The 13,109-nt window shown below is 43.2% G+C and overlaps 1 protein-coding gene across 5 annotated transcripts in view; it reads left to right on the top strand.

Moving 5' to 3' along the window:
• Window positions 1-12,533, top strand: part of LOC135481935 (V-type proton ATPase 116 kDa subunit a 1-like) — a 45,292-nt gene extending 32,759 nt beyond the window's left edge. For 2 of the 5 annotated variants that reach the window (XM_064761717.1, XM_064761716.1), the window contains exons 17-22: window positions 326-405; window positions 1,853-1,954; window positions 3,913-3,976; window positions 6,830-6,910; window positions 9,309-12,228; window positions 12,490-12,533. In XM_064761717.1, coding sequence (XP_064617787.1) covers window positions 326-405; window positions 1,853-1,954; window positions 3,913-3,972 — 242 coding nt within the window. In that variant the 3' untranslated portion in view covers window positions 3,973-3,976; window positions 6,830-6,910; window positions 9,309-12,228; window positions 12,490-12,533. Of the gene's footprint in view, window positions 1-325; window positions 406-1,852; window positions 1,955-3,912; window positions 3,977-6,829; window positions 6,911-9,308; window positions 12,229-12,489 lie in introns of those variants that run through there. The other 3 variants (XM_064761718.1, XM_064761720.1, XM_064761719.1) reach the window with 3 other exon arrangements.
• Window positions 12,534-13,109: the final 576 nt, after the last annotated feature.

Raw genomic sequence — 13,109 nt, 5'->3', positions numbered from 1 at the left:
CCATGTAACCTTACCTGACTGATGTGATGAGAGATTTTGTGGATGACTGTCTGTCCGTGTAACCTTACCTGACTGATGTGATGAGAGATTTTGTGGATGACTGTCTGTCCATGTAACCTTACCTGACTGATGTGATGAGAGATTTTGTGGCTGACTGTCTGTCCGTGTAACCTTACCTGACTGATGTGATGAGAGATTTTGTGGCTGACTGTCTGTCCGTGTAACCTTACCTCACCAGTATGATGAGACATTTACAAACAAACACACATACATTTGCTCTTGCTGTGATGCCATAAGACAACCACTGGACTTGGATGGTTTTCAGATCTCATTAACATGTTCCTGATGAAGTATGATACGGAAGACCCCACTCCGCTGAGTCAACGTCCTTACTATGAGGGCCAGGTTTGTATTTCACAAATTTTTCATTTATGTGAGGGCGGTCAGGTCTGTGGTTGAAGGAAACCTGAGTAGCGTGAGTTACCCGACAATCCTCCTCACTGAGTGACCTGACAATCCTCCTCGCTAAGTTACCCGACAGTCCTTCTCGCTGAGTGACCCGACAATTATCCTCGCTGAGTGACCCGACAATCATCCTCGCTGAGTGACCCGTCAATCCTCCTTCCTGAGTGACCAAACAATCCTCCTCGCTGAGTCACCCGACAAATCCTCCTGGCTGAGTGACCCAACAATCCTCCTGGCTGAGTGACCCAACAATCCTCCTGGTCATGTTACCCAACAACCCTCCTTGCTGAGTGACCCGACAATCCTCCTCGGCAAGTGACCCGACAATCCTCCTCGACGAGTTACCCGACAATCCTCCTCGCTGAGTGACCCGACAATCCTCCTCGACGAGTGACCCGACAATCCTCCTCGGCGAGTTACCCGAGAATCCTCCTCGGCGAGTTACCTGATAATCCTTCTCATTTAAGGCCTTAGCCGAAGCAGAGACTGCAGCCAACTAACTGTAGTAAGCACGTAGGACAGCTATTTCTCCTGTCAACCTGATTGGTCAAGGCCTGAGGCTGCAGCCAACCAATTGTAGTAAGCACGTTGGACAGCTAGATCTCATGTCAACCTGATTGGTCAAGGCCTGAGGCTGCAGCCAACCAACTGTAGTGAGCACGTAGGACAGCTAGTTCTCCTGTCAACCTTATTGGTCAAGGCCTGAGGCTGCAGCCAACCAACTGTAGTAAGCATGCAGGACAGCTAGTTCTCCTGTCAACTTGATTGGTCAAGGCCTGAGGCTGCAGCCAACCAACTGTAGTAAGCATGTAGGACAGCTAGTTCTCCTGTCAACCTGAGCATGTAGGAAAGCTAGTTCTCCTGTCAACCTGAGCATGTAGGACAGCTAGTTCTCCTGTCAACATGAGCACGTAGGACAGCTAGTTCTCCTGTCAACATGAGCACGTAGGACAGCTAGTTCTCCTGTCAACATGAGCATGTAGGACAGCTAGTTCTCCTGTCAACATGAGCACGTAGGACAGCTAGTTCTCCTGTCAACATGAGCACGTAGGACAGCTAGTTCTCCTGTCAACATGAGCATGTAGGACAGTTAGTTCTCCTGTCGAAAAGACAAGAGTAATTAATGAGCAGTAGTAACTATTAACGCCAGTTTTACATTCACAGTGTCTTTTTTTCTTCTTCTGTTGTTTTTAATTTTGTTCAGTGATGTGAAAAAGATTCTGTTTAAGTTATGAGTTGCACAGACATTGCTTGATAATTGAAATATTCGCTTATTGGAGAGCACTTAAATGGAGTCTAATTGTAATTCTCAAAGGTGTGTGTTATTGTGTGAAGTTGTTTGATAATAGAGATGCACTGTGCAAGTGTCAGCCATGTTTCTCTGCAGAAAACTGCCCAGACGGTGATGGTAGCCTTGGCAGGAATCTGCATCCCATGGTTGTTACTACCTAAACCCTTCATCCTGAGAGCGATGAACAGCAGGAAACAGGTGATGTATCTGCAGATGGCATATGTGTGCCATGCATGAGATGTGTGGTACAAGGTGATTAAACGTGCCTTCATAAACCAGGCAACTCCACATTTTATTGGATGGTATTATGGTCTCCGTCAAACAGCACTATGAAAAAACTACAGGGTATAGAAATGTCACATTTGTTATTACATTTTGATATTTCACCCCCAGACGATATGAAGACGAAAAAGAAACATATTGTTTCATGACGTCCCACTCTGAGCTTAGCAGGATTAGTCATCAGTCAGTTTTCCCTTTTCTGTCACGCAACAATGAGACACGTCATACAACACATCGTGTGCGATTTCACACTATATACATGCCATGTACAACAGCACACTATATACATGCCATGTACAACAGCACTCTATATACATGCCATGTACACCAGCACACTATATACATGCCATGTACAACAGCACTCTATATACATGCCATGTACAACAGCACTCTATATACATGCCATGTACAACAGCACTCTATATACATGCCATGTACAACAGCACACTATATACATGCCATGTACAACAGCACTCTATATACATGCCATGTACAACAGCACTCTATATACATGCCATGTACAACAGCACACTGTATACATGCAATGTAAAACAGTACACTATATACATGCTGTGTACAACAGCACACTATATACATGCCATGTACAACAGAACACTATATACATGCCATGTACAACAGCACACTATATACATGCCATGTACAACAGCACACTATATACATGCAATGTAAAACAGTACACTATATACATGCCATGTACAACAGCACTCTATATACATGCCATGTACAACAGAACACTATATACATGCCATGTACAACAGCACACTATATACATGCCATGTACAACAGCACTCTATATACATGCCATGTACAACAGAACACTATATACATGCCATGTACAACAGCACACTATATACATGCAATGTAAAACAGTACACTATATACATGCTATGTACAACAGCACACTATATACATGCCATGTACAACAGCACACTATATACATGCCATGTACAACAGCACACTATATACATGCTATGTACAACAGCACACTATATACATGCCATGTACACCAGCACACTATATACATGCCATGTACAGCAGCACGCTATATACACGTCATGTATGACATCACGCTATATACACGTCATGTATGACGTCACGCTATATACACGTCATGTATGACGTCACGCTATATACACGTCATGTATGACGTCACGCTATATACACGTCATGTATGACATCACGCTATATACACGTCATGTACGACGTCACGCTATATACACATCATGCACGACCTCACACTATACATGTCATGTACGATGTCACGCTATATACGACATCACACTAGATACATGTCACATTCAACGTCACGCTACATAAGTCATGTATGATGTCACGATGTATAAACGTCACGCTATATACCCAGGTTGTAGGCGCGCTATACACACATCAGTGTAGCCGCACTGTTTTACAGATTAGCTCATTTATAGACTCGGAATCATGATATTGTCAAAATATATCATTTATTGACTAATAAATAGTGTACTGCACAGTGAATATTGAAGACCATAAAATTAAGGTGTGAATGGTAACTTACTGGACGCTTCGTGTCTCATGGGTTATCATTTCCACCTTTCAAGAGAAGAATATTGACAGTGTTCAACCCTCACTGCGCAATATCCTCTGTATTTTGTCACGGTTCTGATTCAAGAATCTGGTTTATGAACTATCGTAGCATATTTCTGCAACCCTTTCGAAAGCTCACAGCAAGAAGCCTCAGAACTTGGGTTTAATATCAGAACTGGGGTACTTTTGGCTCTGGTCAGCGTTTACTAACATTTTTGATTGAAGGTTTAAGCTCAGCTCATATTCCTGTTGGGTTGTTGTTGTATGCTTTGTAATTCTATGTTGTGCAGAGAGCAGGTGGCTTGTCACAATCACGGGGACGTCCTGGTGAAGAACGAGGTCCAACCTGAAGATGTGAGTGGTCAGAGAGCACCTTGTTCACATCATTCTGCAACTTACAACCAGCTCATTATGTCTCACCTGTGGACAGCCAGACACATACACCTTCACCAGCTCATTATGTCACACCTGTGGACAGCCAGACACATACACCTTCACCGGCCCATTATGTCACACCTGTGGACAGCCAGACACATACACCTTCACTGGCTCATTATGTCGCACCTGTGGACAGCCAAATACTTACACCTTCACCAGCTCATTATGTCACACCAGTGGACAGCCAGACACATACACCTTCACCGGCTCATTATGTCACACCTGTGGAGAGCCAGACACGTACACCTTCACTGGCTCATTATGTCGCACCTGTGGAGAGCCAGATACATACACCTTCACTGGCTCATTATGTCACACACCTGTGGACAGCCAGATACATACACCTTCACCAGCTCATTATGTCACACCAGTGGACAGCCAGATGCATACACCTTCACCAGCTCATTATGTCACACCAGTGGAGAGCCAGACACATACACTTTCACTGGCTCATTATGTCACACCTGTGGACAGCCAGACACATACACCTTCACTGGCTCATTATGTCGCACCTGTGGACAGCCAGAAACATACACTTTCACTGGCTCATTATGTCACACCTGTGGACAGCCAGATACATACACCTTCACCGGCTCATTATGTCACACCAGTGGACAGCCAGATACATACACCTTCACTGGCTCATTATGTCGCACCTGTGGACAGCCAGATACATACACTTTCACTGGCTCATTATGTCACACTGTGGACAGCCAGATACATACACCTTCACTGGCTCATTATGTCACACCAGTGGACAGCCAGATACATACACCTTCACCGGCTCATTATGTCACACCTGTGGACAGCCAAATACATACACCTTCACCAGCTCATTATGTCACACCAGTGGAGAGCCAGACACGTACACCTTCACCGGCTCATTATGTCGCACCTGTGGAGAGCCAGATACATACACTTTCACTGGCTCATTATGTCACACCTATGGACAGCCAGATACATACACCTTCACTGGCTCATTATGTCACACCAGTGGACAGCCAGATACATACACCTTCACCGGCTCATTATGTCACACCTGTGGACAGCCAGATACATACACCTTCACCAGCTCATTATGTCACACCAGTGGACAGCCAGATACATACACCTTCACCAGCTCATTATGTCACACCAGTGGACAGCCAGATACATACACCTTCACCGGCTCATTATGTCACATCTGTGGACAGCCAGATACATACACCTTCACCGGCTCATTATGTCACACCAGTGGACAGCCAGATACATACACCTTCACCGGCTCATTATGTCATACCTGTGGACAGCCAGATAAATACACCTTCACCAGCTCATTATGTCACACCAGTTGATAGCCAGATACATACACCTTCACCGGCTCATTATGTCACATCTGTGGACAGCCAGATACATACACCTTCACCGGCTCATTATGTCACATCTGTGGACAGCCAGATACATACACCTTCACTGGCTCATTATGTCGCACCTGTGGAGAGCCAGATAAATACACCTTCACCAGCTCATTATGTCACACCAGTGGATAGCCAGATACATACACCTTCACTGGCTCATTATGTCGCACCTGTGGAGAGCCAGATACATACACCTTCACTGGCTCATTATGTCACACCAGTGGATAGCCAGATACATACACCTTCACCAGCTCATTATGTCACACCTGTGGACAGCCAGACACCATACACCTTCACTGGCTCATTATGTCACACCAGTGGACAGCCAGATACATACACCTTCACTGGCTCATTATGTCACATATGTGACAGCCAGATACATGTGAATTCACAAACTGTGTGTGTAACATACACCTTTTACAGTCATCTACACACACCTTGACAAACTGTTTGTGTAACATACACCTTTTACAGTCATCTACACACACCTTGACAAACTGTTTGTGTAACATACACCTTTTACAGTCATCTACACACACCTTCACAAACTGTTTGTGTAACATACACCTTTTACAGTCATCTACACACACCTTCACAAACTGTTTGTGTAACATACACCTTTTACAGTCATCTACACACACCTTCACAAACTGTTTGTGTAACATACACCTTTTACAGTCATCTACACACACCTTGACAAACTGTTTGTCACACCCTTTTCGTACAGCCAGATTCTAACCAACACAGAGGAATACTATCATGACCTTTAAGTACATACTGATCAAAACGACTGTGCTGAGGGATTACTGGGTGAAGTTGTTTGTTGCGGAATGATGTGATGTGGAATTTCAAAGAGAAATTGAATGTTACAAAAAGCAAAATGTATCCTTTTGTGCAATACCAGAATTGTTGTAGTGGGTGTGGGCTTCACTGATGTGATATCTGTTAATTTCTGCTAGAGTGTTGAGCATGACATGGGGTGGGTGAAGGGAGTTAGAGGATGAGGATATCATGGGGGTGGTTTCCACAACATTCACCCTGTGATATCTAGACTATAGATATTAAACACTTAATTACTTGCATAGGCTAACATAATTGTACCCCTTGATTTCTCATCGTTCTCCTGCTTGACCTCCAGAGTAACACACTGTTGACAAAGCTGTTAAGTTTGTAATCATACTTCTGCTGTTATCCAACCCTAACCCTTTTTGTAACTAGTTTATTTTTCAGTTTGCTGTCTAATGCTTCAAATTTCCATGTTTTGTAAAATTTGTTTTACTGTTGCCTTTGATACATCAGTGCTAAGTAAACCAGGTATATATTTGCTGGTCATTTCGGTTTCTGTTGTTTATTTGGTTTCTATGTACATCAGAGCGGTGCCTCTGGAGGCAAATATTCTAAGCTCACGGATCAGCCCGCACAGAATGCTGGTAGTAGTTCTATAGAAATGTCGGTAAGTTCTAGGTGCTCTACTCTCATCTAGTTTACTGCTTTACTGCTGTTTGTGTATTCCCAAACTGTGAGGGTTTTGTCCAGGCCAGTTTATCTTCACTATAAAATAAAATTGGTTTCTTGATGCACCGGCCATATCTCTGGGAGTTTGTGATGCAAAGATTTGGCTATCACGCTTGATGCCATATTTCCCAGTACTTTGTCCCACAATGACCATTTTCCAGTACTTTGTCCCACAATGACCATTTCCCAGTACTTTGTCCCACAATTACCATTTTCCAGTATCCCATATATCATAATTTAATGCTTGAAAATAGTACATTATCTGGTTAAATAATGTACAAATAGACTCACTTTGGAACATTTGGTGGCAAAATCTTTGATTGATATGATAGGAGTAGTATTTTCACCCTCTCTCCACGTATCAAATGGGAATTGTCTGAACTCCTTAGATATCGTCCTGACAGCATGTTTATGATACAATGCTGAAGAAATTTACATTCTGTTCCATAACAAAATGGTGGCTATCAGGGTACGAGGTTACTGGGTATCTGGGTACGAGGTTACTGGCTATCAGGGTACGAGGTTACTGGGTATCAGGGTACGAGGTTACTGGGCATCTGGCTCAGATTATGTGTGGCATCAAGAGACATACTTAACATACTGTGTTAACTGTGGTTATTCATCAGTAAGAGAGTTTTTAGATGGCTGGGGCAAAAATAGTTACATTCAAAGTAAAATTAGCGTACATTAAGACATTGAGACCATTATGATAGCAGATTGAGAATTTATAGGTTTGTCAGCTCCATGCATAACGTCTGCATGTAGAGCTTAGTGGTATTGTCACATTGGCTTGTCCAACAAGTGCCTTGCTGAGAGCACCAGTGCCCCATTACCTGGTGCCCTTATCACAGCATACGCATTAACAATGTTCAACCCCTTGTTGGCTCAATGTACACTACACCAAGCATTTGACATCCCTGGACCAAACACCTGTTATCTCCCCTAATTACTAACCTCTCCAGTGTGTTTTTTGTTGGAGTTGAAAATAGTTAGTTTTGCAGTGATTTGTCTAATCCCCTTCAAACAAGGCCATGCTGTTGTGTCTTACTAAGCTGCCATGATGTTGTGATTGACCAAGCAATAGTCAGGTACACACAAGGATTTCTGCCATAATTGACCAAGGAATAGTCAGGTAGACGCCTGGATTTCTCCCATAACGTTGTGATTGACCAAGCAATAGTCAGTTACACGCCTGGATCTCTGCCATAACGTTGTGATTGACCAAGCAATAGTCAGGTACACGCCTGGATCTCTGCCATAACGTTGTGATTGACCAAGCAGTAGTCAGGTACATGCCTGGATCTCTGCCATAACGTTGTGATTGACCAAGCAATAGTCAGGTGCACGCCTGGATCTCTGCCATAACGTTGTGATTGACCAAGCAATAGTCAGGTGCACGCCTGGATCTCTGCCATAACGTTGTGATTGACCAAGCAATAGTCAGGTACATGCCTGGATCTCTGCCATAACGTTGTGATTGACCAAGCAGTAGTCAGGTACACGCCTGGATCAATAGTCAGGTACACGCCTGGATCTCTGCCATAACGTTGTGATTGACCAAGCAATAGTCAGGTACATGCCTGGACCTCTGCCATAACGTTGTGATTGAGCAAGGAATAGTCAGGTACATGCCTGGGTCTCTGCCATAACGCTTGTGATTGACCAAGGAATAGTCCGGTACACGCCTGGATCTCTGCCATAACGTTGTGATTGAGCAAGCAGTAGTCAGGTACACGCCTGGATCAATAGTCAGGTACACGCCTGGATCTCTGCCATAACGTTGTGATTGACCAAGCACTAGTCCGGTACATGCCTGGATCTCTGCCATAACGTTGTGATTGACCAAGCAGTAGTCAGGTACACGCCTGGATCCTGCCATAACGTTGTGATTGACCAAGCAATAGTCCGGTACACGCCTGCATCTCTGCCATAACGTTGTGATTGACCAAGCAGTAGTCAGGTACATGCCTGGATCTCTGCCATAACGTTGTGATTGACCAAGCAATAGTCAGGTACACGCCTGGATCTCTGCCATAACGTTGTGATTGACCAAGGAATAGTCAGGTACACACCTGGATCTGTTTTTATTAACAACACTCCTACAGTGTCAAGCATAACTTCCTGACAGCTTTGTGAGATGCATGGTCTCCCTGAGAATTCAGACGTTAATACAGTATAATTCCTGTCATGACCAATGAGAAACCAGCATTTTTCTGTCCTCCACTAGAGAAAAACAAACAATTCATGTCACCGCCTCACAATTTGCAGATTTCCTTGTTACCGTTGTTAAGTTAATTGTTTGAATGAGGTACATAATGACTACAATCTGCCTTCAGACTGTAGATGAGTGAGAGAGACCGTTTAGCCAGAAAATGTTATAGAACGTGATCAAGTGGAGTTTTGCTGATATGCTCGTTCCACATTGGAACTGGACATGCTACAGGCCTGTATGTGTTGATAAACAGTTTTATAGGCTGCGCTATTTCATTCACACATACCCTGATAAATACCCTTATTCCTCAACCTTTTTACGTATGAAAGACCAAATTTTAGGACAATTTATGCACATTTATAATTTGATTTTGGAGACAAAACCGTATTGGTCAGATTGGCCAATTTCATAGCTTCAAAAAGCATCATTTATAAGTCAGCACAGAATAATGCTTCAGAATATGCTTGAATAAGCGCCTTGCAAACATGTGGAAATGTTGAAGAATGGGAGTAACTATATTTGACCTTTAATACAGATCCTAGTAAATCCAGCTATGTCTTACAGTCACAGGCTGGAAAGTGAAGGAATCAGTGTTCAAAAGGGACAATCTGATGCTGTAGCTCTGTACAACTAGCACCTACAGAGGTTGTCATGAGGTTGTATAAACTCCTCACAACCTCCCCTTGTGTACGTTGTTGTAATGCTGTAACTCAGTACAGCCCTGTAGGTCTACATCCTCGCACTGAAAGGGTTGTTTGATGCTATAACTTTGTACAACCTCCCTCGGAGAAGGTTGTTGTATATTACTACTGTACAACCGCCCTCTAAGAAGGTTGTTATAATGCTATAACTGTACAACCCCCCTCCGAGAAGGTTGTTGTATATTATTACTGTACAACCGCCTTCAGAGATGGCTGTTGTAATGCTATAACTGTGCAACTGCCCTCTGAGAAGGTTTTTGTATACTGTTACTGTATAACCCCACTCTGAGATGGTTGTTGTATACTATTACTGTACAACGGCCCTCTGAGAAGGACGTTGTAATGTAATAACTGTGCATATGCCGTCTGAGAAGGTTGTGGTATATTATTGCTGTACAACAGCCCTCTGAGAAGGTTGTTGGAATGCTATAACTGTGCAACCACTCTGAGAAGGTTGTTTTAATGCTATAATTGTACAACCTTTCCTCTGAGAAGGTTGTTGTATACTATTACTGTACAACCACCCTCTGAGAAGGCTGTTGTAATCCTCCCTCCCTCTGAGATGGTTGTGGTGTACTATTGCTGTAATGCTATAGCTCTGTACAACCTCCCTCTGAGTAAATTGTTCAAGTACTAAAACTCTGTACAACCTCCGTCCACAGCCAGAATTGCAGCATCTGATCTCAAAACGCGAGGTATTGATCACGCCAGTTTCTAGCGGTTTGGTTCGACTAATTATATCACATCATTAACAGCACGGCAATTGGTAGATGTAACTGACATCCAGTGGAAAGTTTGTATGGTGAAAATGGTAATGGTGTGTTAGGCCGCTACATTTGTAGCTGGAAATAGCTCTGTTTGGCTTTATAAGCACACAGAGCACACTTTGTATCGGCTACGCATTTTTGTAGTAAATTCTTTTGCTGCTACTCTTCTTAATATACATATACTGACATCTATGCTACATTCTCTTCATAATGCTTTCACTGTTTGGCAAATCCTGATATTTAATCTTGAACTCTTGGTATGTACATAGATATTTTGTGTTTTACTCATCATATATAAGATCTGTCTTTCTGAATCTGAATATAGCTAACTCAGTTATCTGCCTGTTGGCTTTAAATAGTACTTTTCATACACATAGTTGTGCTATTTCCTGTGTTCAGGTGGTGGTAGTGGTGCTAGACATGTGTTCATGTGGTGGTAGTGGTGCTGGACGTGTGTTCAGGTGGTGGTAGTGGTGCTGGATGTGTGTTTTGGTGGTGGTGGTAGTGGTGCTGGATGTGTGTTCATGTGGTGGTAGTGGTGCTGGACGTGTGTTTTGGTGGTGGTGGTAGTGGTGCTGGACGTGTGTTCATGTGGTGGTAGTGGTGCTGGACGTGTGTTTTGGTGGTGGTGGTAGTGGTGCTGGATGTGTGTTTTGGTGGTGATGGTAGTGGTGCTGGATGTGTGTTCATGTGGTGGTAGTGGTGCTGGACGTGTGTTTTGGTGGTGGTGGTAGTGGTGCTGGACGTGTGTTCATGTGGTGGTGGTGGTAGTGGTGCTGGACGTGTGTTTTGGTGGTAGTGGTGCTGGTCTTACTTATGTAATAAATACCTCCAGCTGAACTTTGTCAATAAAGTAAATAAGGCAAACATAGTGGCCCACTATTGTGAATAAGTGAACTGAATATACTGGTATTCAATTGATATAAATAAATTGTTAAATGTCTAAGAGGACATGAATTTATAAATATCTGCCTGAGTGGGTAATACTGTCTACTTATAGCATGTTTATAGCATGTTAGAAATACACATCGGTGTATTTATCGTGTAACTTTATGTAACATCACTTATCACTCATCAAATTTTGTTAAGTTTATACTGGTTGACTGGCCTGCATGAAGCATGATAGTACCTTAGCCTGGCCCTGTACTTCATTGCATTGTACTGGAAATGATTTAATCAAAATCTGATAATAATGCACCTCTGTTTTAAAGGCGTAATAATTCAGTTGGAGTTTATATTTAGCTGTTAAGCATGTACTTCACATGGCTTTAATGCATCTCTTTTTCAAATTATTTCTTCATTTTTGTCTTTCCAGAGTTTAAATATATGTTTGACGTTTAATCAGGTTTAAAGATGAGCATGTAAATTTACCATATTTTCAGCTACATTTTTTTTTTAATCAAACCTGTACATTTCACAATGGTCATCCATTTGTGGACGTTAAGGGTTTGTTGTTGGTTCTGTCTTGCAGTCCGTGGTAAATGAAGTGTCAATTACCGTGACAACAGATGGGGAGCCAGAACTAGCCAATGGCAAGGAAGTTGTAAAGCCCAAAGAGACCCATGAAACTGAGGAGGTTTGCAGACTGTCTTTTTTTTCTTTTATATGATAGAGTTAGAATTTTTTTATGTGTGAAATGGTTAAAATCTGGGGTGGCTGAAAATTAAATTCAGTCCAGAGATGTTTATACATGTACATATTTCTATATTGAAAAAACATAAAGACTGTATCTTTTTTCCTATGATAGTGATTGTTTGAAATGAGCAATTATTATGCATTTTAATGTACGCAGAACACTTTTGGAAATACATCTGATATTCCCTGTGTTTTTGTGCAGTTTGAATTTGGAGAGGTGTTCATTCACCAATGTATCCACACTATAGAGTACTGCCTGGGCTGCATCTCTAACACAGCCTCTTACCTACGCCTCTGGGCCCTAAGTCTGGCTCATTCACGTGAGTACACCACATATCACAGCCTCTGTACCCCCACCACTGTCACCACACCATAGAGTACTGCCTGGGCTCCATCTCTAACATGGCCTCTGACCTACGCCTCTGGGCCCTAAGTCTGGCTCATTCACGTGAGTACACCACATATCACAGCCTCTTTAACCCCACCGTCACCACACCATAGAGTACTGTCTGGGCTCCATCTCTAACATGGCCTCTGACCTACGCCTCTGGGCCCTAAGTCTGGCTCATTCACGTGAGTACACCACATATCACAGCCTCTGTACCCCCACCACTGTCACCACACCATAGAGTACTTACTGGGCTGCATCTCTAACACAGCCTCTTACCTACGCCTCTGGGCCCTAAGTCTGGCTCATTCACGTGAGTACACCACATATCACAGCCTCTTTAACCCCACCACTGTCACCACACCATAGAGTACTGCCTGGGCTCCATCTCTAACATGGCCTCTGACCTACGTCTCTGGGCCCTCAGTCTGGCT

The sequence above is a fragment of the Liolophura sinensis genome, chromosome 1 (assembly GCF_032854445.1).
Source record: "Liolophura sinensis isolate JHLJ2023 chromosome 1, CUHK_Ljap_v2, whole genome shotgun sequence".
NCBI lineage: Eukaryota > Metazoa > Mollusca > Polyplacophora > Chitonida > Chitonidae > Liolophura > Liolophura sinensis.
The sequence above is the reverse complement of the archived record's forward strand: the minus strand, read 5'-3'. Positions and strand labels throughout refer to the sequence as shown.